Here is a 27,270-nt window from a genome sequence, read left to right on the forward strand (position 1 = left end):
ATAAGAGAAACATGCTTGCTATGAGGGATAAAGTCAATTGCATTATCCAGCAGGACGGATTCAGCCAGATTTGTGTAAATTTATGGAACGTAGAGAATTTTGATTAAATTTTATGGAGTGTCAACACCAAGATTATGTTAATTGATATTAGAAAAACTCTCATTAAATATTAACAAGGAAATTTGATTAATAATGAATTTATAAATTCCTAGTTTTTAAATTTCATGCGTTTTAGTTACCCCCCCCCCCTCTAGAGAACCCCAGAAAGTTGTCGAAACGAAACATTGCCCAGCTGTAATTAACCCTAGCTACTATTTCATTAATAATTCCAGTGTATAATAATGGATTCAATCAGTTACACTTGATTATTGATTCCAATCATAAATAATACGACCAATGTTGAAACAGGTCATTATATTAGTTTACTTGTATTTTTTTATAAATAAATTATTGATGTTTTAATATTTTCCATGTTTAATATGTTTAAAAATAATTTAAAATATTTGATTGGCTATTCGTAATAAAAAACGTACATCATAGATAGGACGACTGACCATTGAAAGCACAACCTGGTGGTTGAAGCACAACTCAATTAATTCACAATGGAGAATGTGAGGCAATAGATTTAGAATCCAGATTACATAAATCGAAATCAAGTCAAGAAATCGCCAAGCGTCAATAACATTATGGTGTAAAACTGGTCTATCGTCAGAAGAATACTACGGAGATCTCTGGTAGAATGGAGTTTATAGGAAGGATAAAAAAATAGCAGGAAGTTGATGTTTAATATTTCCGACAAGTGCCAGCAGAGGAAGTGCCATAAAACCGCTCATCCCGGAAGGAGCACTTTAATGAATCTTTTTTTTTCAGATTTCCTGCAAAATGGTACGAGCGATTTTCTTCTAACTATGTTTAGTAGTTGGATACACGAAGATCCGCAACTTACGATGGAAATGTTTTCCGGAAAATGTGACTAAGGGTAGTTCTGAAAGAAAGGGTGGGAGGAGTAGAGTCTAAAGTGCCTTGTTTCTGCAATGTACGGCACTATCACTCGTATACTGTTAAGGAGGCTTTTAAAAGTGTTGTTGAAATCGATTGTGACGTAAATTCCTTAATCGGAGGTACGTCATAACCGGTAAATGGTTCTTAGGCATTCGTGTAATTGGCGGAAGTAGACTTCCTCTATAAGGGAACATGTAGTTTTACCAACTGTATAAAAGGAGGGCAAGTTGATGTAACAGTGGAATTATAGAGTATATTATTTTGGCGAGAAGTGGACGTCTTCGCAGATATTAGACGTAGAAAGGGAAATGGAGTTCTAAGGCGTATCATCTTGGTCACAAAACAAGATGCAGATAGGAGAAAAGTATTAACCAGGAGGTGCCAAACCGGCGGCCCCCCTGAGGTGATTTCTTGGGTGGCCCCACGATGTTCTGAAATAAAATTGAAAATATAAAAAAAAAAATTTATGAAGAAAATAGTGCTTATGGGAGATCGAGGCAATACCTTATACACCAATTCCTTGTTAACCCTTTTAACTACTGAAGACGAGTATACACGTGGTCCAGGGGGCCTTTCCTGAGAGGACCCGAGGGCATGTATAAACGCGGTGACTACTTCCGGTGACGTGTAGAAGCTTTTATGTCTACCACTCCAGAATGATTCGATTTTAAAAGAATTTCAAAGGAATTCCCAAAATATATTCCTATTTAGTGGAGAAATATCCAAAAATGTTTGCTGTACAAATTTTTGGGTTATTTTTTGGAGTACGTCCTTGTGTGAGCAACGATTTCCGTCCAGGAAATTAAATAAAACTCATACAGATCAAGATTGACTGGATAAACATCTATCATCTTCAATGAAGATTGTCTGTTCTCGGTCTCTGAATCCAGATATTTTGGAAAACTAGGAAGAATTTGTAAATATATTGTGGCCCGCGTGAAAATCTTGCCTGTTGCATCAAGTGGCCCATGGTTTAATCGAGTTTGACACCCCTACTTTAAAAGTAAAGTAAATTTCCTTAGAAATACTTTTAAGTTGATAGAATTTAGCGAGCAGGAAACATAATCTGGGTCTCCCAGTACTACTGCGGAACATGTGCTTCTAAATAATTAATCTTGATCTGAATTCTAGGTCAGGTAACCCCAACTTGGGAGAGCTAACCCTGCAGTGTATGACGCAGTGCTAGCAAGGGGCGTCACAGTTATTTCACTATTCCATTAATGCAGCTATAAAGTGCATTATTAATCTCAACTTGACTGCGCCAAAGTAGTGTTTGTTAAGAAAGATTCGCAGTACTAGGCGAATTATGCATGTCGTGGAAGATAAGGCAGCGTAGAAACTAATGAACACCATGAAGCGTTCTCCCAACGGCCGAATTTCTAAACACCTTGTGTCTCTCTCTAAACTTCTAAATCTCTCTTCTCAGCCAATTATACACTCTATTTGAACTCGATGTTTACGCGGCGTCCAAATTCTGCGATCTCATTATTTCTTCATAATAATCCTATTAACTTAGTCTGTCAGTCTTTCTATTTGTATATATCTACCTAATATTACGTAAAAGCAGGAAATCGTTGAACGTTCTGACTTGATTTTTTTCATTTGGCGATATAGTATTATCAAAATTGTAGTTTAAAATCGAACTACCATAAGTTTCTGAAAATATTCAGCAGCATTTTTCTAGTCCGCGATTTTGTCAGAAAAATTATTCCTACGATGTATGGCAGGCATGCTTTCATACCTAGACGCCACGGATTAGAGGCTAAACCCGCAAAGCTACGATGTATTGCTGTACTAGGCTATATTTCAGGTCTAGACCTTTAATGGTAAATACGAAAAAGAAATATTTCTAGAAAAGTATCTTTGTCAGTCGCCTCCGACCAGGACCTCCTAATTTTGGTAGTCTGGCTGTAAAGACTGGCCTTCCAGAATTGTTCAGCAATTTGAAAATCTACAAGAGTGGGAAAGAGAAAAAAATTATGTACTCGTAAAATTGATCTCGTACCTCTGGTGATGGATGAATTTGTAGTTTTTGGGATTTTTTTTTTGAAGATGGTGAACCTGAGTTGACGAAATTGAAGTTACAAAAGATTCTGCAAAGATTGGCCCAGAAAAGTCTTGGCCATTTGCAATCTAGAGGATCTATTGTTATTGATTTTACATTTTACTTCTACAGTATCATTTCTGTAGTAATCGACCGATTGGAAATAATGTAAAATTTTCCTGAAGAACTCGTTTTGGGACATTCGCGTGAAGGAATGGGGGTAGGCTTCCCATCTCTGAATGAGATGTTAACATTTTAAATTTTAAAGAAATGTAAATTTCAGGTCCAAAAAGGTTTTTGCGAAATATTTCTTCCTTAATTGCAGAAAGTAAAAAAATTAAAGACACAAAAAAATACGAAAGGGACTCAATTCCCATGGGACGCAGTGGTTGTTAAATACAAAATTGGGAATGGTTTTATCTTTCCACTGTTTTACGATACATTAGCCTACAGGATGGAAAGTCATTTAAGTATTGAATAAAAAAATAAAAATAAAAAATATATAAAAAAAAATGGAAATATATATGGCTCTTACAATAAAAACTGATCGGATGCTGTGAGATATCTAGAACAATCAGGACGGGCATATTCTGTAGAACTAGTGGACATGGAGGGAAAACTGGTTATAGCCAAATGGAAAATAAATATTGAAATGCAATTAGCTTTTCTCTGTGGAAAATTTTTATAGAATTGATAGACGGACTAGATTTTTTTTTTTCCAATAACTTCATTTCCTTTCTTGGAAAAAATTAATGCACACACTTTTCACAGCTTTCTAGATGACCGCGATTTTCCAGATGTACGTGTGGGTACACAAGGGTGTGAGCAAATCTACCCCAGATTCAACCAACCCAAAGGGATGAACAGGGGGGGGCTATTAAACCCTTGTTAAACACAGCTACTAATTGTTAACTTGAAGGTTTGTTATTTATGTAACAGTTCAATTAACTACCACAACATTTTAGTTCGATTAAATCTACTAATTGATTGTAATTGGTTAATTGAAAGAAAAACTATTTATAAAAGAAAGTACAGTTATAAATAAATATGTAATTTGAAAAGGGATTGCTAGTTGGATTAGCTACTGGTATTCCAACGCGCAGATCCCGAATTCGAATCCCAGCAGCTGGTCTTAGATTTTCTCTTTCTAATTTTACAGCTCTCTGTCCAGTGGCAGTCTTTGCAACTGTCCAGAGGCTGGAAAACGCTCCAGGCACAAAGGACCAGATATTCCAATAATTATATTAATTTTAAAATTCGATTGTCTCATTATGTATCTCCTTAACAAAAACTTACAGTCTAAAATGTTAAGTATAAGGGTTGATTAAACGCCAAAAGGTACACAAATCAGCGAGTACCCAACATTTCATTCATACTTCTAGTATCATATTTTTTAGAATGTATTAGATGTTACAGACCCTTGGTGCTGGCCTTTTATCACCCATAAATATGGGTTCAGTTAGAATAATAAAAGATGTATCTCATCATCATAGTTAGTATTAAAAAGGCACTTCATTTTAACTCTATTCCAAATTATTCTTGTGATTTATCTTTATTCTGAATAATCATCACATTCACTCGCACATTAAGGAAGAAAAAGGGAAAGTTAGAGTTGGTCTGTTACTACCGTAATTTGAATCACAGAGTTAAAACGAAATTTCAGTCTTGAATTCGTCTTACGTGAGCACAAATTACATAGTTAATAACAAATAAATGATACTTGTAATTATAATTCAGTCATTTTCAAACTTAAATTTAATGTAGCCCTTTAATTGAGTACTTGTTGTAAAGAAGTTTTATAACCAACTAAAAATATGCATATCAATTTAATGTTATTGGATATTGAAATTTACATATTTAATTCAGCGTTCAGGAATGCTGTTTTCACATGATTCATGATTTGTTATTATCGATTATGAAGTAATCAATTAGTACAACGTAATGTAACACTAATTGTTAGAGATGTAAATTAGTGATTAGTAATTATGCAAAAAAATAAGTAAAGTAATCGCCTATTTTTTCAGGCGGCCTTTACTTCCAAACTATCTAGAGCGGAAGCGACTAGTAAACATACTTTACTGTAAATTTCTCATATTATCCACTAAATAAAATCCAAGGACTGGACCGGAAATTGATTTTCATTAACCGCTGAAAATATTTATTAAAGAAAGATACATACAACTTTTTATAAGACTGTTATTACGTATTGATGGTCCACTAGATAGCGCTGTTAAAGGAAAAGAATTTACGACATTGCAGATAATTTGGCGGAGAAGTGTAAGTGATCTTTATATACTGTTTCCTAGCGACAATCAACTTTTATCGATATTACCTACTCGACTTTACAACATCGATACTAAATCTGTACAAGTTATACTCTTCTTTGATTCGGTTCTAGTGGCTGTCGTATAATTATTGTTCCGCCAGCTCAAATCAATTGCAGATCGATTGATTAATAGTGTGTAAAGAAAAGTTACTATGTTTTTCATTTTTCTTGGAAAATCTATTGCATTTTAGTTGTTTTTTTTTTTTTTTGGCTAACTTCGGAAAATAAAGCGCCATAAGATGCTGTGACCCACAGATAGATTCTATATCCGACTGTGGACTTGCAGCAATTTTTGGACGCAAGAAAACGCTAAATAGCCATTTTTTTCATCTCTCTAAAGTATTTGCCACAAACTTTTTAGCCCTTAAGTTTTGGAGCGGAAGGGGGTGGTCATCAATACGGGCTGTTGACGGGAAATTCTAATTTTTTCATTTCTGGAAACGTTTCCTGTATAAAAAAAGGTGCGATTAACCAAAATGAGATAACATATTTATTTCAGCCAAAAGTGGGTGGGTGATCTAGGCTGAGTAGGACAGGATTCGAGTGTGAAGGTCTCGAACCTTCAGGAACTAGTACATTGTTAAGGATTTCTCAGATAGAATGAGGTTTCTGTCTGTGAAAGTAACAAAGAACAAAGATTGTTGTTGAAAGTAGAAAGATCGTGCACGTAGAAGCAGGTGAACTGAGCCCTGGAGAACACCCCAGCATTTTGATTGGAAAATCGCAGAATACAAGGATATCCAGCGACTCATTTAATGACACTGAAATGACCCATTTGAGGCAATTTTTACGGATTGCTTTCTCGTATAACTGATGTTATTTAACATTGTTGCGAAATAAAATTTATAGAAATCAAAGTTGTAAATTCTACTTTGTTAACAACGAGAGTTGGAACTTTAAGGGAAATCGTCCGAGAGCCTGTGGCGAGAGGGGGAATCAGTAAAGTGGGATTATCCCAGGATTAGCTGCAGATCTTAAGGAGTTTCTCTAAGGGAATGCAAATTTTAAACTTACTGTATTTTTTTTTTATTTTAGATTTAAGTGAAACCCACTTTACGCAAACAGACAAAATCGATTTTTTCCGGACCTAGGAGAACTTCCGGACAAACTCAAAAATCTCAAAGTTGCACCATTACAATTCTTCCACTTACGTAGACTAAGAAGAAAGTTAAGTGAAATACGCTACATAGACGCGATACTCTGGCAGCTGGAGGACTTGCACTATCTTGTAGCAGGTGTTCTCGTCTCGAGTAATGTGCTAAGAAGTTACACGGTAATTCAGCACACTGTGTCGGTACGACGGGGACCAAGTCCAGGTGCGACAAACTGTAATATCCTTCAACTTGGAACGGCAGCCTCCAAGGAACTTATCTATTTGAAAATTTTCTATCCTTTTTTCTTTGTAGTTATTCAAGGCAACCATCTTGTCGCTGGAAACATTCCCACTATTGTAAAGGATTTTTCGCAGTATATCTTGGGGACCGGGGGGATGCTGTTCAGCACAAGATCTATCCCATCCCCAGACTCTAGTCTGGAGACGAACCTCGCCAGAGATTAGTAGGTGAACAGAAACATCTAGCTCTTAGAAGTTAGTAGGAGAACAGCAGCCACCCCACCCGCCGAACTCCCGAACTTGTAACTTCACAAACGAATCATCCCGACATCCCCTTTTACACCCACACACACACCCTCACACCCACACAAGCGCGCTCTGGTGTCGACGGAAAACTCCAGGGAACTTTTCACTTCTCTCTGTGAAAGCCTCCAATACTTGTAGTTGTACAGCTGACGCTAGAACTCCTCCTCTAGGACGGACACCCTCTGCTACTTTAGTCAGATACCATAGTCGACAACTTCAACATCAGCTGTTTAATTTCTTTTTTATCCCTTTTATTCTATTTCTCTCCTCATCATCTTTTCTCTTGCATTATTCTTTGGTTTCTTATAGTACTGTTAGTTACCTTTCGAACGGTTATAAGTTCTGTTGCATTATTCTTATAGTTCTGTTAGTTACCTTTCGTATGGTTATAAGTTCTGTTGCATTATTCTCTGGTTTCTTATAGTACTGTTAGTTACCTTTCGAACGGTTATAAGTTCTGTTGCATTATTCTCATATGTAGTTCTGTTAGTTACCTTTCGTGTGGTTATAACTTCTGTTACATTATTCTTATAGTTCTGTTAGTTACCTTTCGTATGGTTATAAGTCTTGATTTTACATTTCTAACTCCCCTTAAAGTCTTAAGTACACCTTCAGAGATAGAATTAAGATCGTAACAGCTTCTGCATCGTGAACAGACATTTTGAAGTCCTCCGGAAGTAGCAAAGGGTTACTAAAATGTAGGAAGCTAAAACTTTGATGTTTGCTTCGAAAATCCGGCAACCGGAAATACTAAACTATTAAATTCCCTCTTCCGCCCTCCTTTACCCCTCACCAAAACCGATTTTTAAAGGGGTTAACGATTTTCTTGAAAGCGAAGCGTGTAACTGAAGTCATTGGCGCCCGGAACTTTATTTAGTGCCCAGCTCGGTCTCCGGACAGAGACAAAACATGGCATCCCTTTCCTTCGTAGATGGAAAAACTAGATTACATCCCCTGAATTATAAACTGGTTGAGAATATGCTCAATCCTAAGCCTAGATGTTTCTGGCAAATTGTTTTTCATGTTGAACGCATGATAAGTGTAGACAGGGAAAATGGAAAATATTAGGTTTGTGCTGCTTCAGTTTTCACATTTTCACAACCTTGGTGACTTGATTGGAAAACGAACAAAATGCTGGCTAGTAGTTAATCTAGGTTCTAGGACACTAACTTCCTGTTTGTCAGATGAATGTGTGTGAGCTATTTCCTGCAAGTTTGAAAAACCTTTTTTTTGCGCTCAAAAATAAATAAATAAATAAATAGTCATAATAATATGAGTGCAGGTGAAGCAAAGTTGAATTGATTTTGCCAACACTATTGGCACCATGCCATCACACTATTGGCAATATAAATCTTGCAAATGGTGATTTCCTTTTATTTTTCTATTTCTTTTTTTCTTTTATTTATCAGCTGGTCGCTTTTTTTTTTTGGTTTTTCTCTTGTACGTTTTATTTTATTTAATAAAAAGGGAGTTTTCCAGGGGAGCTTTTCTAAACTTTCTTTCGCTTTACAAGAGGAAATCTGTGCCAACTTTTGGGAAATTATGTATTTGTCCAGCACTTGTAGAATCTAATTAAAGATTACTGCGTTTGCAATAACTTTGTTGCATTTTTCTGTACACTTTCTGCGATCTATCTATAATTAGAGCAACATTTACAGCTTCCTAAAAGTTCTATTTGTGGCTCCTTTAAATTTGTGGACGTCTGTAAAATGTCTGTAAGTGTGACTGAGCTAATGTTTTGCCAGTCAGCTTTGCTAATCACAAATAGTGGGCGTAAGAAACTATCAGTTTGAACTATCACCCTTGCTGGCCTCAATATGGTTCTGTGTCTGGTGCTACTTGGATGGCATTATTACTTTTTGGAGGAATCAGGTCTTCCTCCATCGTCAGAATGACCGTCCGACTCTTGAATTAGCCATTGAGGATGTAAGATCGTAGTTACAATGCAACATACATCCGGTCAGTAGGATCAAACTGCCAGTTTCAGTCATGATAAACTTTATTATGCCGAGCTTTCGACCTATGGGCTAGGATCATCTTCAACATATTTACAGTGTGTTAACAATAATTATAATAAAATAAATATGTATAATGTAATGAAATTTGCAAAAATATTTACGTAATTTACAATGTACTGTTTGACATCATTAGAGGGTTGGTGTGTCTTCTGTCTTGTCTGTTCATGGACTGAATAAAATAGTACATTGTAAATTAGGTAAATTTACACTAAATATGTTCCACAGCCCTGAAGATGACCTAGTCCCTAGGTCGAAAGCTCGGCTCAACAAAGTTTATATTGTCTGAAACTGGCATTTACTTTTTTCATCCTATTCAAACTATGATTCGGTCACCAAAAATAATGAACAGTAAATACATCCGGTCTCCATTCCCTTACTCCAGATATCGCCTCTGCCGAAACCAATCCTTTTTCGTACCCATGAACTTCTGCAGAAGGGCCTTCTACTATGAGAGTGATTTTTCAGAATTTTCTAGATGAATATTCTGTGGCAGAATGTACACTTTTTTTTCTATGTCAAAGTCTGGTACCAAGTTCCGGTGCGCTGCCAGCCTTAGGATCCCCAGTTGGAAATTGGGGCACCAAATCAGTAGGAATGTTTTTTTGATCACGATCTAAATTTTGCTGAGAAATTCTTAGTGCAATGGACCATCGTCTTCAGCTTCTAAATCGTAAAGATGTTCTATTTGGAGTATTGAAGGCAATTCTTCCCGAAGGCAATCATCCATCTCCAGAATTCAATATAGGCTTAATTTATGCCAACACAACACTCATACTTACCGGCAATGGAGAGGCTACACTATTATACAGGATTATGGGAGTTTAACGACTTTACTTCCAGAAAAATTATTACAGGAGAGCGGAGTTTCCCTGTAGATGTAGTTAACACGCGTTTTCCCCTACAGCGAAAATAAAGAAAGCAGTTTTCTAGTTAGTTAAAGGGCTGGAATAGTTGGCACGACTGACTGGCTGGAGAGAGCACTGTTCCAGTAGTCATGGAAATAGTGGGTTGTCAGCCAGTTCTCTAACTGCTGAGAGAGTACACATGTCCTACATAACTACTTACTGTGATATTCAGCAACTTTGGCTAGGATTCCCCAGGCTCCGCTCTCTCTGTCCAAGTTTTAATGCTATGTCTGTCAGTTCGCCATATTTTTGATTTCCGGTTCTAGTAAAAAATCTTTTTTTATTAGTTTTGCATATTTATTCATTTTACTTTTTAAAAAAAAAAAAAAAAAAAAAAATATTAGTTTAGATTCCCAAAGGGTTGGGAAAAAGGTTTACTACAGCACTCAGAGCGTCAATAGGTGCCGCTTCTGTTTGATCCAGACGCAGAAGTTGAAGGAAAGTTTCTTTGGGCAAAACTTTATTCCTGTAGACTCATGGCTTCCGGCCATGCAAGTCCCCTCACACTGACTCTAACTTTTATCCTCTCCTACGGGCAAAGTCTGCACCTTGTATATCCCAGCCCATTACTATATCTACATCTTCAGTTCTGCATGCAGTCTTTTGAAAAGTAGTTCTTGATGGAATACTTCCGCAGTAAAGATGAATGAACATTTCCGTTTCTATAAATTCCATTCTCGTCCTTGACCAAAAAAAAAAGAAAAAAGAAAAGTGTTTTATTTCCCATTTTTGTAGAACTTCACACCGGAAATACACACGTTTCGGGTTCCGCGGGTTTAAAAAAAGAAGTGGTTTTTATCGATTAATCGAGTGACTGAAAATATTTTTTCTATCATAACTCAATTGTAGAAAATCGATTAAAAAAAATCAAATTTGGCCGATAAGCTATTGGTCAAAATCGGTCAACCCAAACTGCCAACTAGAACCAATTAGAATTAGGAGGGGGAAAAATTTATGAAGCACCTCAAATTAATTAGAATTAAATGCGTAATCGAAATTACAAATTGGAGTAAAACAAAAAATATATATCCCTGCGACTTACTAAAGTTAATATAAAAGTATTCATTCATGGAAGTGAGGTTAATGATGAACGACAAGGAGATCTGAGGCAATAGAGGCAAACACAGACCAAAATGACTCCCAGACATTCCTGAGTTCACGTCATTTTTCCAGGGTATCCCTTTTATATGTTTTTAACATATTATAATCACTTTTTATATTCTAATGCAAAAAAAAATTTTGAATTGTATCTCTATATTGGTAATAAAATAGGGGCGGGTGTTGGTCTATTGGTCAATAGCTTGACTTCGTAAGTGAGAGATCACCGGTTCGAATCCCGCATATGACTACTTTTTAATTGTTAGAAAAAAATTGTTTATAGTAAAGTATGAGCTTTCGCCCCCTTGTCCACGACACCTAATTGGTAGTTTGACGTTAAGCCCCGCTTAACTGAAAAAAAAGGCGATTGTTTTACTTTACTTTTACTGGTAATATAATATTGGTAACTGAAGTATCAAAATATATTACATAAATAATAAAAAAAGAAAATTGAACTAGATTTCCCAGGAGAGGAAAATTTTTTATATTAATAAAATATTTATTTATGGAAAATAGCATGTTTACTCAGGATATAACTCAGCAATAAGGGGTATTAAGATGAACTTAGGATGACCTTTCAGAGCGACCTTGAAGAAAGAGCCAAGAATATGGCCAAAGGGGGAAATCTAGTGGCGATTTAAATAACTAGATTTTCTTTAGTTGGTGTAGTGGTTATGAAGAGTGGCTTTGTAAGAGGGAGATCTCTAGTTCGAATCTAGCGTGTGGTTTACTTTTTCATTGTTAGGAAAAATGTTAATATTGGAGTATTGCACTTTGGACAAGTGGCAGTTGGGCGCAAAGCACCGCCTGCTAAAAAATAGGCGACTTTTCATACTTACAATCTGCCATAGCTGGGAACACCCTAAAGATTTGGGAAGTTCAGGTCTTGAGGGCACCATGCTTCGGAAAAAGATAGTCAAATCTCTGTTTTCAAAGTTATCCATTAAAAGTTTAAATGAATTTACTTTGTTAATTTCTTATTCTTTTTTAAAAAACGAAGTCTGTAATTAATTACACAACGTAACAAGCTCTGGAGTATCTGGAAACAAAATGAAATAGAAAAGCCAGCAAGGGATAGGAATAAAGAGAATTCTGATGAAAGGAAAACTCAGCAGGTAACACGCCCTAGGGCTTGACGAAGTAAACAGGGCGACAGAGCATTCTCTTGTTTATCTAATCAAGAGGTAAAATGATTGTAAAAGAATTTTATAATAATGTTTTTCACTAGGTTTTTCCCTCTCAATTTGCAGGGGAGAAAAAAACCATTTTCTCTCCGCAAGGAAAATATTGTTTAGCTACAAGTTGTTTATAGTTGGATAATTTTCCCATCTTAATTCTTAAGGGGATTTAACCTTCAAGGAGTTTTTTATAGAATAGTGAATATATTTTCTTTAATTTCTCTTAGTAAGCAGTATTGGGAAAAAACTGGGCACGTTAGAGTCCCAAAGAATTGTAGGGAAGTTCGTTCGTAAGAGTGGGTTCATGCGAAAAACCCAGCTTTCCCTCATGGAGGCTGGAAAAATAAGATTAATCGTGAAAATTCATTTTCTCATTCAGAAAATCTTGAAAATGTGTATTTCCTACAAAATTGCAAGACTTCTTCTTTCTGGAAGCAAGAGAAAGAAGAAGAAGCTGAACTTTGTACAATAAGCATGGTAAGGTACATAAGCTTAGTTGACATCACTATGGAATGCAGTTTCCAGGAATTCAGTCACCGATCCCGGACAGATAGGGTTGCAAACTAGACGGACGCTTGCCCGGAGGCTGTTTAACTTGGGTATCCTTTAGGATCACAGCCTTCTCCACCGGGTACATACACTCCCCGCTGTGGCCCTGTGATCTACATTCAGCTTGGACAGATCAATAAGAACTTAGCTTCAACTTAACTACTTTCGTCTCTGAATATTCTGACAATTTATTCTCTTTCACTTAATTTGAATCGAACTTCTTGGTTGTCACTTTCGCAGGACTGATGGTGCTACTTTCAAAGTTCCTAAATATCGTATGTAAGGAGAGTACATTAGGTTAAGCTGTGAAAGTTCGAAGCTCATAAAGAAGTAAAAGTAAGTAATTGCCTACTTTTTTAAGGCGGTGCTTATCGTCCAACTACCAATTAGGTGTCGTGGACGGGGGCGGAAAGCTCATACTTTACTGTAAACAATTTTTTCTAACAAATAAAAAAGTGATCATACGCGAGATTCGAACCGGCGATCTTCTACATACGAAGCCATTCTCTTGACCACTAGACCAACACCCGCCCCTTCAACTTAACATCTTCAGAATGATGCAACTTTTTTAAGGCATGCAATTTAGAATGGAGTTAATTTTCTCTTGATTTATTTTAATGTTCAACTTGGTGGTAGGACATTAAATTGTAATGGCGGTTAAGATTATCTATACGTATAGTACTTGTGCATGTATGACACAACGATGTGTAACTCAGGTAATGGGTAGCACGTTTGAAGCATTTTGAGAAAGAGGTGTGCTTGTATTATTCCCTAAAGTTAGGTACACTCTGAGAACTAATAGGCAAAGTTTAGTATCCATAAGAGTTAGTTCGTGTGTGAGTTTGAATGAGCGACATATGTGGTTCGTTCGCCGAGTTTGTGCTTTGTAAGATTGTGCAAATTCAATTGTAATGGCGAAATACGTGAGTAGAGACGCACTGAGTTTAGTGAGCATGCGTAGTGATAATGTCAGCCAACTTTGTGCAACTGCTGCCAACTTAACTCATTCACTATAAGTTGTAGATAAATTACACTGGTGCTCTCTAGAGAATATTTAGTCCTCAGATATTAAACTTGACTGAATTTAAAATTGATAATTCTGAAGATTGTCATATTACTAGGAGTATGGAGAAGTCTTCACTTGGTTACCATGCCAACAAAGAAGTATCTTACGGCAATTCGAGAAGAAAAGCCAAGACTTAATGGCGGCCATCTAGCAGTTACGCTAGTCTCTGCTGGAATAAGCACACTGACAATCTAAAAGAAGCAGACTTATCAAAAGAAGCACTATACCAAATGAGCAGCTACCAAAGGAAAACGAGTTCAAGCAGAACCATGGTTCTGTAGCTCCTCCCCCTTAAAATAGAAAAATTCATTCAGTATGGTCCCTACCAAGGATAGGGGAAGTACTAAAGTAACGCTGGAGTTAAGCTCTCTCTCTAAAGTAACTTTTCAGTATTTTGCAAGATTCTGTCATCTAAGCGTATCAATTAAGTTGGCAGAATCACAAGTTTGATGAATATCAGTTCCCAAGAAGTGCGACTGGATAGCGAGGTGGCTATTTATCACCCAAATTCTAGGTATCTGAGTATTTATATTTATTTAAGGGGAGTTAAAAATGGATTGCCCCAACTCAGAGTAAGAAGAAAATTCCGGAAGTACCACACTTGATGTTAGTCTAGACTATAAATTTCCTAAAATTTGGAAGCTTAGAGAAGTGGGTAAAAAATGAAATAAGTGGGTGGGCTCACCGGATATTAGGTTTTTTCTTTTAACATGAATTTTCCCTCGAAAATTTAACAAAATTGTAACACTGCTTGCTACCTAATGAACAAGACAAGTTCTGAATCAGTTTCAGCGAAGTCTGCCTCACTGAAGATGGCCAGTATCCATGTTTCAGCACGTCATATTACCATGTGCCTCCTCCCTCTCTCTAATCATGACGTACTTACCTGTGACGTAATTAATTTTCCTTGCAAATAATTTGAAAATCCAACCGGCCATTCAGATAAATAGATAATAAATGAAGAACACGTAAATGAGTTTTTCTTCTTCACAAATTGGAAAATTTAATTCATTTTGCAGTAAATGTTTGCTGAGCGTGGAAATTAGGGCAGGCAGAAAGGATAAAACATCTGGGTACCACTCATTGGAAATTTATAAAGGTCGACCTTGTCTACAGACACTAATTCAATAGCAGCCCCCCCGCTTTTAGTTGGAATCTGCATGTTTAGTGGTAATCTTTATCAAATCTGTTTTATTCCTTCTTTACCATCTTTTACCACTTGTTCAGTACTGTTGATCGTTTTTGGTGATTCATTCGTGCAAAAGGGGAGAAAGATTACTGTTGTATTTGTTTTTTGTCAAAAAGATCGAAAGCAGATTAATAGCAATAACATTTATCGACAAAAAATCACTTCGATTTAGACATCGATAAAATATATGAAGATTTAAAACGGGATCTGCAACTACATTTCAGAAATCAGCGGCAGAACAATAATTGTGGCCTTCAAGATGGGGTGACTCTGTCAAGAACGGAGTCTTCAAGGTTACCGTACGTTTGTCTAGAAGAAGTAGCCTTTCCTTATTATTATTAACGTAGACTATGTGATCTTCGGCACAGAAGGTCTGAGTAGGTACCTGCAGTGTTTGAGAAGGGACTTTTTTCTTCTTTTTTTTTTAATGGGGAGAGATGTAGAGGGAGTGATTATTCCTCTTCGCTTCTTGCAACTTTCCTGAAGAACCTGGTTTCTCTATTTGGATGAGTCATTATCAGAATATCTGGGAGCTTTGGGAGGTGGAAATGGCATGAGGTTGCACCAGGTTATACGTAGTCCTGCTAGAGTTACCACGAATTAGAGAACAAAGAACCCCTTCAAGAATATCTAGGTGGAGATTTGGTGGGGTGCCTAGGCAATGCCAACTTCCGAACGCCGGCTCCCTCCGTTTACCTTAAACTATTCTAGATAATAGAAAAGACAACTGTCGATATTTATTGTTGTATTTTGCCTCACAAATAATAAATCAAAAAATGTTTTACTTCTAGACTCTCTACATCTGGAGGCGGTAAGGTGACACTCTTCACTACGAGTAGGAGGGGGCTCATCTATGGAAAATCGCCCTGGATACGTTTAAGTGACGAAATCATTTCTCAGTTTCTCAATAAAATTTCCCTTCTCGACAGCTGACGGTCATAGGGTGATGGTCGAAGGTTATTTCTATTGTAGATTGGCCCCAGATGGCTGGCAGATTGCAGCATGTCCATAGGAACTCCTCTGCCGCCGCTAAGAAACGATGCCTGTGCGCTCATACCCATGAACTGTTCAAATTCTTGAGCCGATACCTGCCGGTTGTTCGGCAGGTAAATTGGCGGCGGTTGTTGTTGATGCGCTTGATATTGGCTATTCTGCGATTGATACTGGGCATTTTGTGCTTGAGGGTGGAACTGCTGCGGCTTGGACAGTAGTTTGCTTCTTAAATCGATGAAATTATTGGGCTCTAATTCGTCATAGATTTTTAAGAAATTTTGACGTAAACATTCCACAGCGTCGGCCACGCGAATATGTGCTTCTTCCACTTTTCCTTCCGTATGGATCTCAATGTGCAGATCTTGGGCTAAATGCTCAAATTTTGGATCCATCATGGCGGCCAGTTGTTCCTCTTTCTTCCTGTCAGCCATACTCCCGCGGCCACGTATCAACAACTTGGTCTTAGTGTCACGTTCCAGTTGTCTCAAGTTTCTACCTTTAAAACCCAGCAACTTAGAGATAACAGCATTGTTTTTGTATTTTCTGCTACTTGGTATTAAAACCCGCTCGATAACACGATACTTACGACTGTTGCTCAATAAATCGGCTGCTTTCATTTTATGTCCACGATTTTTCAAAGTGCCAATCTTTTCGTGAATGATTTTGGCAATTTCAGGAAATTTACCTTTATCTAACTGATCCGATTCCATCAATAATCCGTCAAGATACTCTTTGAGGAGGACAGTTTGTTTCTTAGAGGGGGGCTTTTCTTCGCCACTTGTTGGCGGTTTTACATCGTCCGGAGTTTCCGTTTTCATCTTAGCGTCTTCTTCCATTTTATTTTCAGTTTCCGGCAAGAAATGAAGATTAGTTTTAGTATTTTTATTTAAATGAATTTTAGGATTAATAATTTATTATTTTTAGTTTACCACCCACAGTTGTTTTGTTTTAAAATTGGATGTAAATTTAAATTCCAGCCGTTTATTGGGTTGTAATACATATCATGTGTTTTTTCAAATATTTACTAGTAAAATACACTATTTACATAATAACAAATAGGACACATTGACTCCAGCAATATCAGTTACCAGATTTCCCTCTTGTAACGTACATGACTTTCCTCTAATCGCGTTTTCCCAATTTTCTTGAACCTGTAGAATTTTTACAAATAAATTGTAATAGATAAAATTTCATTGGTGAAGGAATCATGACGATCCCCAGAACAGAGTAACTGAAAAACGCGACATTCACTAATCACTAAGCTTAAGGATCGTGCAATATACTATAGGGTAAAGTAGGGTGAGATGGCCGCCATTTTATTTGGAGGGTGCCTGCGAATTTCAGTTTCATCGATTTCCAAAATAGCATCACTTTCCTCTTCAAATTCGATTCCTGTTTCGTCCTCTTCATCGGAACTAGGGGAAGGTGAGCGTTTTCTTTTTCGGACAATCCTTTCTTTCAGAATTGTCTCTTTGGGGGATGGTATTTCTTGTTGGTTTGGATTTCTTTGCAACTCTGTTTTCCCCAACAGCAATGTGCTCGTGAGAAGTTAATAAAGTGGCAACAGACTTGGCTCGTTTTCTTGCAGAGACGACAGTTTGGGTGTGGGGTTAATACGATCTCAAATTTTCTTCAGTATAATTTCCGCGGTTAGTGTTCTGTCTTTTATGATGAGTTGGCATTTTTCTGCAGTGAATTAGAAACTGAGTCAAACTATAACAGAAAAAAAGTAAAAATAATTGGCCATCTCAGGGGAAGAGATTAACTACACCTCCTCCATAAGAACGTGGCTTAGATATTGTTTCCCGGAAAATTGTTTGGAATAGAAGTAATTGACCCATATATCGTACTTTCATATTTTCCAGCCATGTGAGAAAATTTCCCAATGAGGGAAACTCGAAAGTTGCGCGACATACTACATAGTTGCCAGGGCACAAGATTTGATGACTTTCAAAGGAAGCCTTGGGCAAGACCAGGTGGAAAAAGGCCACCACCGGAAAATCGGAGAAAACCTTACTGGACAGTGACACTTCCTGTACACTGACTTGCGATTGTTCTTACTCATATTTACTACTGGAATTCTCATACAACATGGTGCCTAAGACGTGTATTACATATCCCTTCCTAAAACCTCCTTCTTAAGTACATTTTTCTCTTTGAAAAATTTTTTATAAGGAAAATAGAAAATAGTGTGAACGTTTCCCTGAACAATTAAAAATACTTTCGGATACTTAAATTTCCGCCCATGCCCTTATTTTCTTGAAACGTAGAATGTTTACCCAACTCCAAGTAATTTTCATTTATGGTAGTAAGAGATGCAATTGCCCTAAAATGACACTTTAAGGAAGCGTGATCCCTTTTCATCCCTTAAAGACGCCCTTAATCGGAGTCACTACAAAAAAATGTCTCGAGTAAAAGTTGAAGATTTATATGAGTTCAATTAGTTTTAAGATATTTTTTTTTAAACAACCTTTGGAGGCATGTTCGAGATTAGACTAAGAAATGGAAAAATCCATTCGATAATGTGGTTTAACCAGTTGATCCATTTGACCAAAAGCTTTTCTATCTAATCGATCATTCTGCGATTTTCCAAATCAATATCCTACGTCAGCAGCATAGTAAGACTGGATTGGTCAGTTATTGTCACTGGATGAAAGAAGATCGGCAGAAAATGAAAAATTAGTTCTTGAAAAAGAGGACGTTTTGCATAATTTCCGTGAGAAAAAAAATAAAGTTGAACACTATCAGGATCTTGTATTTGTGTGCCCCATCCATCTCTAGAAAGAATGCTTTTCCGTTATATGTCACCGAACATCGGCGGTGTGGCGGAAGTCACAGAGTGTTGAACTAATTGGAAAACAAAAAAAGAAGTCACGGAACGCATTTTTGTAGGTCACAGTCTCCTCTTTTTCAAATCCACTTCTGGGTGCTTACCCACCAGAATGGAGGTCTCTCGTGACTTTCTAACAGGAGTAAGGGGTTTTGCAGGAGGGGGGGGGGAGCCGCCCGCATAGGCCACTAGATGTTTGCGTGACTTATACACCAATCATGATCTGGTTTTCACAAGACAGTGATTAGTCACGCTAGGCTCTTATTTTGGGTGGATATTCTTCTTCGCCCCCCCCCCCCCCATTGTGCATCTTTTTTTGGGTGTTTTTGTAGGAAAATTTTGATGCAGCACTTGCACAGGTTTCGTCACACACACTCAAACACTCAGGAGCAACGGAGACGAATAGTTTCCTGAGATTATGGCTGGGAAAAAGGAGGGAACAGGAACCCTTTTCTACTTCTTCTTCTTCTACGTCCGGTTTCAAGCGATGGTAACATTTCTCTACGTTTCTTATAAAAGCAATAGAATACCTAATCCTGAGTACAGATAATTTTGGTACCAACTCCAAACAGCTGGATTGAATTGACCTTCTAGCTGAGTTACTACGCAATAAATCAAGACAATATGTGACCGTACTTTTTTTTTTTTAGATTTAACGTTTTCGTGTCCAGCAACCTTAATGTTGCCTTCCCTTCCGCTCGGAGCAGGTTATACAAGCATGTGTGCGTCCCATCCTTATAGAAAAGGAAAGGAAAAGAAAAATCAAATGACACAAAAAAAAAATGCAAAGCAGGAAACGAAAATAAATCAAGAATAGAGCGAACGTGCGTACACAAAAAACGTGTGATAAGCCCTATTTGATCGCAGCACGCGATCTTCTCTCTCTAGAAAATGAGAGGGGGGTGGTGGTGGAACTTATCATTATTTCTCTCAGGAGAAATTATTGCGATTGTGGCCACAAAATTCTGAAAAGGATTTTTCAGCCGGAAGTAGATACGATCTGTATTAAAACTGTTTCCGGTACAGGACAGTTGTATAAGGGATTGATCGTCAAAAACTGCACCAGAAAAAACGTAACGTTGAAAAACACCCAACTTTGACAATTTTTTTCTCTTTTTGTATAAAAGATAAAATTCCCAAATTTTCTTTATAATGTAGGGCAAACCCTCCTTTATAACTGTAATTTTTGTGCAACAACCTAGATCTAATAGGTTTCGAGAAAAAAGTTGCTGAAAATGAGCAAAAATGGCTTTTTCAAAAAATGTTCTTGTTCTTCTTCTTGTTGTTGTTGTTCTTCTTGTTGTTACCTTTTTTGTAAACTGCGTAGCGCCTAAACGCGCCAACCGATTTTCATGAATGATAATAAGTGAGAGAAGATGCTGATTTTGGGTAAAGGAGGATTACAGGAGATGAGTATACTTCCGGATGAGCTAGTGCTCAAGCCTTTGGACAATCCCAGTTTGCGATACAAAAAATTGGGGGATCATCCTGCCAGATTACATTACAATCGCTAGTTAGGGATATAAGACTTTCGGCACTTGTTGCCCACAGGAAGTAAATGGGGAAACCCTTTCGTACTTAGGAAAACGGATGGGTCTTTTTCTCCCTACTGCCAGAAGTAAACCCAATAGGGCTTCTTCACTTCATAGGATGATTAATGGTGTAGGAGCCTCTACATCAGGTATACATTCCCTCTTACATCCTGCTGTCTATGTTGCTATTGCCAGAATGTATTAAATATTAAGGCACCTGGAGTCCAAAAAGGACTGTGCAATAAGCTACCCTTCCATGAGAACTCTATTCCAAGCCCTCTGTTCTAATCAAATCGATTTTATTAAATTTATAGTTCCACAATTCCCACTTTCATTTTACAATTAACTATTTTAATTTTATTTTTAAACCTGTCAACCACATCTGTTCAAATTTATGATGGATTGATTTTACATCCTAAAACTAAATTGATGGATTTGAATTTAATATTGTGATTTTTATTTACGCCATCAGATAAATAAGCAGCAGGTGTGCCTGCAGATCTCAGTTATTGTTTTTATTGGTTGCTGCCGTTTAGATCAGCTTTTATTCATACTGCAATTGATCTGTAGTTGGTAATTAATGCACCACGTACAGGTGGCTAAAGAAAGATGATTCTGTACAGTCGAACTCGATTTAATCGATTGTTTTATAGGATAAAAAAAAAAAAGTTTAGAGGGCAAAACTTTGATGCAAAATTGGTTTGAAATTAAGAGATAATCGATATAAGCGTTCTCGAAAAAAAAAAAAATCGGAAAAATGAAAACCTAATTTTGTAAATTAGTAATTGAGGTTGTGGAAATTTACCGTCAAAGTTAGCACTGCTTTATTAAAACAGTTGCGGCGAGGACAGTTGTATAAGGGATTGATCGTCAAAAACTGCACCAGAAAAAGCTGTAACGTTTGAAAAACACCTAACTTTTGACAATTTCTTTTTTATCTTTTTCTATAAAAGATAAAATCCCCAAATTTTCTTTAAATTATAGGGAAAATCCCCGTTTACAAAAGAAAAAAGTTGCCAAAAATGATCAAAAAACAACATTTTCAAAGATTGTTCTTGTTCTTGTTGTTGTTGTTGTTAACTTTTTTGTAAACAACGTAGCGCCTAAACTTCATGAATGAGTTGTCATTCGATTTGGAATTTTATGTAGATGTGCCATTCTGGGGGGGTCTCAACGCTGTACATCGAATGGGAGAGGAGTTAGCCCCTTGTATGTGAGGCTCCCTCCAAAATTATTATTATTAATAACTCTGTAAATCTTGGCCCGATTTTGATAAAATTTGGCAGGATGAAAGGGTTAGGGCTCCCCTACGTACCACTAAGGCTGGAAACATAGTGGAGCGGCGAGCAAAGCGGCGATGATAGCGAAGAGCAAAGCGGCGAAATCAAACACAAGTAAACATATGGGACCGCGCATAGTGGCGAGCAAAGCGAAGATAGAGGCAACGCTATCTATAGAGAGTGGAGCAAAGCGTTGTGACATGTTTGATTTCTTCGCTCTCATCGCGCTCAATTTGTAAAGGTTATTTTTCAAAGGTTATGGATATTGATACATTTATTGGTTTAGTTTGTTTAAAGAAACCTCTGTGGGGCCATAGTATTTGCGAAGCTACAATAGTTTTTAACAATTATTAATTAATAGTTAAAATTAATTAACAAGTAGTTAATGGAGAATTCAGGTAATATTTGCTACATTTAATTGGTTCTCAATCCCTTATTGCTAACTTTCATCTAAATACTAGGCAAAATTAAATTACATTTTCACGTCCTACTACTTCTGATCAAGACGAATTCTCCAATCCTTCTTCTGTAGCGTCGTACTACTCCAGTTTTTCAGATGAACAACATTAATTTACGACAAATCATGGTGTAGTGATTTAATAAAATTATTGTGTTTTTTTAATTGACTAATTTCTTTTTATCTGCATATACCTATTTCTATTTTATTTTTATTTATTTTGATTTTCTTATCTTAAAGTAACTGCTAGGATTAATGGGGTTACACAGATTTGTATTTAGTTAATTTTTCTATATTGTGCCTAACTCCTGCTCATGAGCTGTATTATTCAAAAGCAATAAAATTTGATTTTGATTAATGGGGTTACACTGGGCTAGTATGTAATCAAATGTTGATAAGACATTCGAAAATACGCATAAAACTTGCCAGGATGCTCCCGAAGTTGTTGGTACAAGTGATGAAATTCACCAAGTTCATTTCTAGACTTATTTATGTCATGAACACTGCAGCTCCTACTACTAAGCTGCTGCTAATACCAAAGTTTCAACGAAGAATTTTCATATAAAAATAGTTCCTCCATCTTGTTTTGTCAAAAGGAGAACGCGACTAAACTCGTCACTATCTACATGCGAATCTTTGCTCGCTGCTCGTCGCTCTCTTTGATTTGAAGCAGCTATCATCGCCGCTTTGCTCGCCGCTCCACTATGTTTCCAGCCTTAAGCGATTTTCTGCTCTTACACCTACTAAGAGGAAGTTTTGCAATCGTTTCAAATAATCGTCGCTAAATAATCGAATTTCGTGAATGAAGTGTCATTTAATTCAAAATTTTATGTAGATTTGAATTTTAGAGGCCTCGGACCTGTGTGCATCTTTGGGAGTGGTGTTCGCCCCACGCGCGTAAGAGCCACTGTAAAACTATAAATACTAATAACTCTGAAAATTTAGGGGTAGTTGAAGCTTCCCTAAGTGACATTAGAATGCCATCATGTTCTAACACCTGCTAAAGGGAATTATTGCAATCGTTCCAAATCATCAACGCGTGAATCGATTTTCATGAATGGAGTGTCATTAGAATCGAAAATTAATGTAGAAATGACTTTGGAGGGTCTCGAAGCATTATATACTTTCGGAGGGAAGTTTGCCTCACGTAAATAATGCCGCCTCAAACAAAATAATATATTATTAATCATTTTAATAACACTGTGAATCTTCACCCGATTTAGATTAAATTTCGCAAGAAGAAGAATTTAGAGTGCGTGACACTTAAGTGCCTTCTAATCTCACTCCTACTAAGGGGATGTATTGCAATCATGCTGTAATTTCAGTTTATATTTTAGGGTGAAGAACTTTAATAGTAAATTACTTTTCTTTCCCCTCTTTGGAAGAAGACATTGCGATCAGAACTCTACTTCTCTTAAATCCCTCAGAGGAAGCAATGTAATCACAATCTATCTCACCGCTCTTACTGGAAGGTAATGTAATCACAATTTTCTTTCTATTATACCTCTTCATGGGATGTGTTCATTCATCATTTCATCCCATAACATTTCTCTCAATATCCATCATCTTACCACCAACTTGTTACCACTCCCCCATAACTTTTCTCAGTCTGCATTTTCTTCATAACAACTTGGCAACTTTCCCCCCTAACTTTTCCTTAGTCTTTATCTTCTACTCACTGATTTGATAATGCTACATCTACGTTCCACTAACTTGGTAAGAAGTATTAAAGTACAGTGTATAAAACTATAGCTTATCCCAAATGTTGACAAAACCTGTAAACCAGAATAGAAAATTAACAGAACAGACTTTTAATAGTTTTAGAATATTTTGGAAAATAATAAGGAGATAGTCAAGGAGGGGAGTATGCCTCACCTAAGTTAACCCACTCTAAAATTATCTTTATTAACTCGGTAAATCTTCGCCCAAATTTGATAAAATTTGCGAGTGCCATCCTGCCCTTACTCTACTAAGGGAAAGTATTGCAATCGTTTCAAATTATCGATGTGATTTCATGAATGAACAATTAAACACAAAAGAATATTTAAAATTAAAAAATAAACATACAACGACTTTATTATTACAGGTTTGTTACAAAATCTTTATTAATTATTATAAATATTAAACCAGTGTTTGAAAAAGAACGCAGACACATCGTATTCTTTATTATGATTTGTAACCTTCTGTGACTCTAAACATTTTTACCCTCTATCTAGATCATGCGCTAACGCGCCCAACTCTGAAAACTTCTAAAAATTTAAAAAGAACAAAGATATATCTGTGCTGATAATATATTTACAAATAATTCCTAAATTAAAAAAATATAATTTAGTATACTTTAGTATAGTAAACAAAATCTATCGAGTAGTTTACGAGTTATTTGAAGTTACAAATTTCACTGTTCAAACGAAACCAAAATTTAACTCTAAATATCTCGTTTCCTACTCGACAGGTTTTTACGAAATTTTATACAATTATAGACAATAGTTGTCTCCACATACAGGTGAAATATAATCAAAACCTATCGAGCAGTTTTCCAGATATTTGAAGTTAAAGTTTCACTGTTTCAAACGAAACCAAAATTAAACTCTAAATATCTCGTTTCCTACTCGACAGCTTTTTACGAAATTTTATACAATTATAGACAATAGTAGTCTCCATATACAGGTGAAATATAAACAAAATCTATGGAGTAGTTTTCCAGATATTTGAAGTTAAAGATTTCACTGTTTCAAACGAAACCAAAATTTAACTCTAAATATCTCGTTTCCTACTCGACAGGTTTTTACGAAATATTATTCAATTATAGACAATAGTAGTCTCCATACACAGGTGAAATATAAACAAAATCTATCGAGCAGTTTTCCAGATATTTGAAGTTAAAGATTTCACTGTTTCAAACGAAACCAAAATTTAACTCTAAATATCTCGTTTCCTACTCGACAGGTTTTTACGAAATATTATTCAATTATAGACAATAGTAGTCTCCATACACAGGTGAAATATAAACAAAATCTATCGAGCAGTTTTCCAGATATTTGAAGTTAAAGATTTCACTGTTTCAAACGAAACCAAAATTTAACTCTAAATATCTCGTTTCCTACTCGACAGGTTTTTACGAAATTTTATTCAATTATAGACAATAGTAGTCTCCATACACAGGTGAAATATAAACAAAATCTATCGAGTAGTTTACGAGATATTTGAAGTTAAAGATTTCACTGTTTCAAACGAAACCAAAATTTAACTCTAAATATCTCGTTTCCTACTCGACAGGTTTTTACGAAATTTTATACAATTATAGACAATAGTAGTCTCCATACACAGGTGAAATATAAACAAAATCTATCGAGTAGTTTACGAGATAATTTAAGTTAAAGATTTCAATGTTTCAAACGAAACCAAAATTTAACTCTAAATATCTCGTTTCCTACTCGACAGATGTTTACGAAGTTTTATACATTTATAGACAATAGTTGTCTCCATATACAGGTGAAATATAAACAAAATCTATCGAGCAGTTTTCCAGATATTTGAAGTTAAAGATTTCACTGTTTCAAACGAAACCAAAATTTAACTCTAAATATCTCGTTTCCTACTCGACAGGTTTTTACGAAATTTTATACAATTATAGACAATAGTTGTCTCCACATACAGGTGAAATATAAACAAAATCTATCGAGCAGTTTTCTAGATATTTGAAGTTAAAGATTTCACTGTTTCAAACGAAACCAAAATTTAACTCTAAATATCTCGTTTCCTACTCGACAGGTTTTTACGAAATTTTATTCAATTATAGACAATAGTAGTCTCCATACACAGGTGAAATATAAACAAAATCTATCGAGTAGTTTACGAGATAATTGAAGTTAAAGATTTCACTGTTTCAAACGAAACCAAAATTTAACTTTAAATATCTCGGTTCCTACTCGACAGGTTTTTACGATTTTTTATACAATTATAGACAATAGTTGTCTCCACATACACGTGAAATATAAACAAAATCTATCGAGCAGTTTTCCAGATATTTGATGTTAAAGATTTCACTGTTTCAAACGAAACCAAAATTTAACTCTAAATATCTCGTTTCCTACTCGACAGGTTTTTACGAAATTTTATTCAATTATAGACAATAGTAGGTCTCCATACACAGGTGAAATATAAACAAAATCTATCGAGTAGTTTACGAGATATTTGAAGTTAAAGATTTCACTGTATCAAACGAAACCAAAATTTAACTCTAAATATCTCGTTTCCTACTCGACAGGTTTTTACGAAATTTTATACAATTATAGACAATAGTTGTCTCCACATACAGGTGAAATATAATCAAAATCTATCGAGCAGTTTTCCAGATATTTGAAGTTAAAGTTTCACTGTTTCAAACGAAACCAAAATTTAACTCTAAATATCTCGTTTCCTACTAGACAGGTTTTTACGAAATTTTATACAATTATAGACAATAGTAGTCTCCATATACAGGTGAAATATAAACAAAATCTATCGAGCAGTTTTCCAGATATTTGAAGTTAAAGATTTCACTGTTTCAAACGAAACCAAAATTTAACTCTAAATATCTCGTTTCCTACTCGACAGGTTTTTACGAAATGTTATTCAATTATAGACAATAGTAGTCTCCATACACAGGTGAAATATAAACAAAATCTATCGAGTAGTTTACGAGATAATTGAAGTTAAAGATTTCACTGTTTCAAACGAAACCAAAATTTAACTTTAAATATCTCGTTTCCTACTCGACAGGTTTTTACGAAATTTTATACAATTATAGACAATAGTTGTCTCCACATACACGTGAAATATAAACAAAATCTATCGAGCAGTTTTCCAGATATTTGAAGTTAAAGATTTCACTGTTTCAAACGAAACCAAAATTTAACTCTAAATATCTCGTTTCCGACTCGACAGGTTCTTACGAAATTTTATTCAATTATAGACAATAGTAGTCTCCATACACAGGTGAAATATAAACAAAATCTATCGAGCAGTTTTCCAGATATTTGAAGTTAAATATTTCACTGTTTCAAACGAAACCAAAATTTAACTCTAAATATCTCGTTTCCTACTCGACAGGTTTTTACGAAATTTTATACAATTATAGACAATAGTAGTCTCCATATACAGGTGAAATATAAACAAAATCTAT

The 27,270-nt window shown here is 36.0% G+C and overlaps 2 protein-coding genes across 2 annotated transcripts in view; both read right to left on the reverse strand.

Annotated features, from left to right (window-relative positions):
- The window catches only part of LOC141447601 (uncharacterized), a 236,362-nt gene that overhangs the window by 119,993 nt on the left and 89,099 nt on the right, over positions 1 to 27,270 (reverse strand). The gene's annotated exons all lie outside the window — the stretch shown is intronic.
- Positions 15,745 to 16,975, reverse strand: LOC141447600 (KH domain-containing, RNA-binding, signal transduction-associated protein 2-like). The gene has a single exon (XM_074115312.1). The coding sequence runs from the start codon at positions 16,841 to 16,843 to the stop codon at positions 15,911 to 15,913; it is 933 nt and encodes a 310-aa protein (XP_073971413.1). The 5' UTR covers positions 16,844 to 16,975; the 3' UTR covers positions 15,745 to 15,910.

Source organism: Rhodnius prolixus, unplaced genomic scaffold, assembly GCF_049639745.1.
Source record: "Rhodnius prolixus isolate KJV_2025 unplaced genomic scaffold, Rpr scaffold_7, whole genome shotgun sequence".
NCBI classification, from domain to species: Eukaryota; Metazoa; Arthropoda; class Insecta; order Hemiptera; family Reduviidae; genus Rhodnius; species Rhodnius prolixus.

Excerpts from the sequence above, each read along its gene's own strand:
- LOC141447600 (XM_074115312.1), bottom strand. The coding sequence starts at position 16,843 with ATGGAAGAAGACGCTAAGATGAAAACGGAAACTCCGGACGATGTAAAA.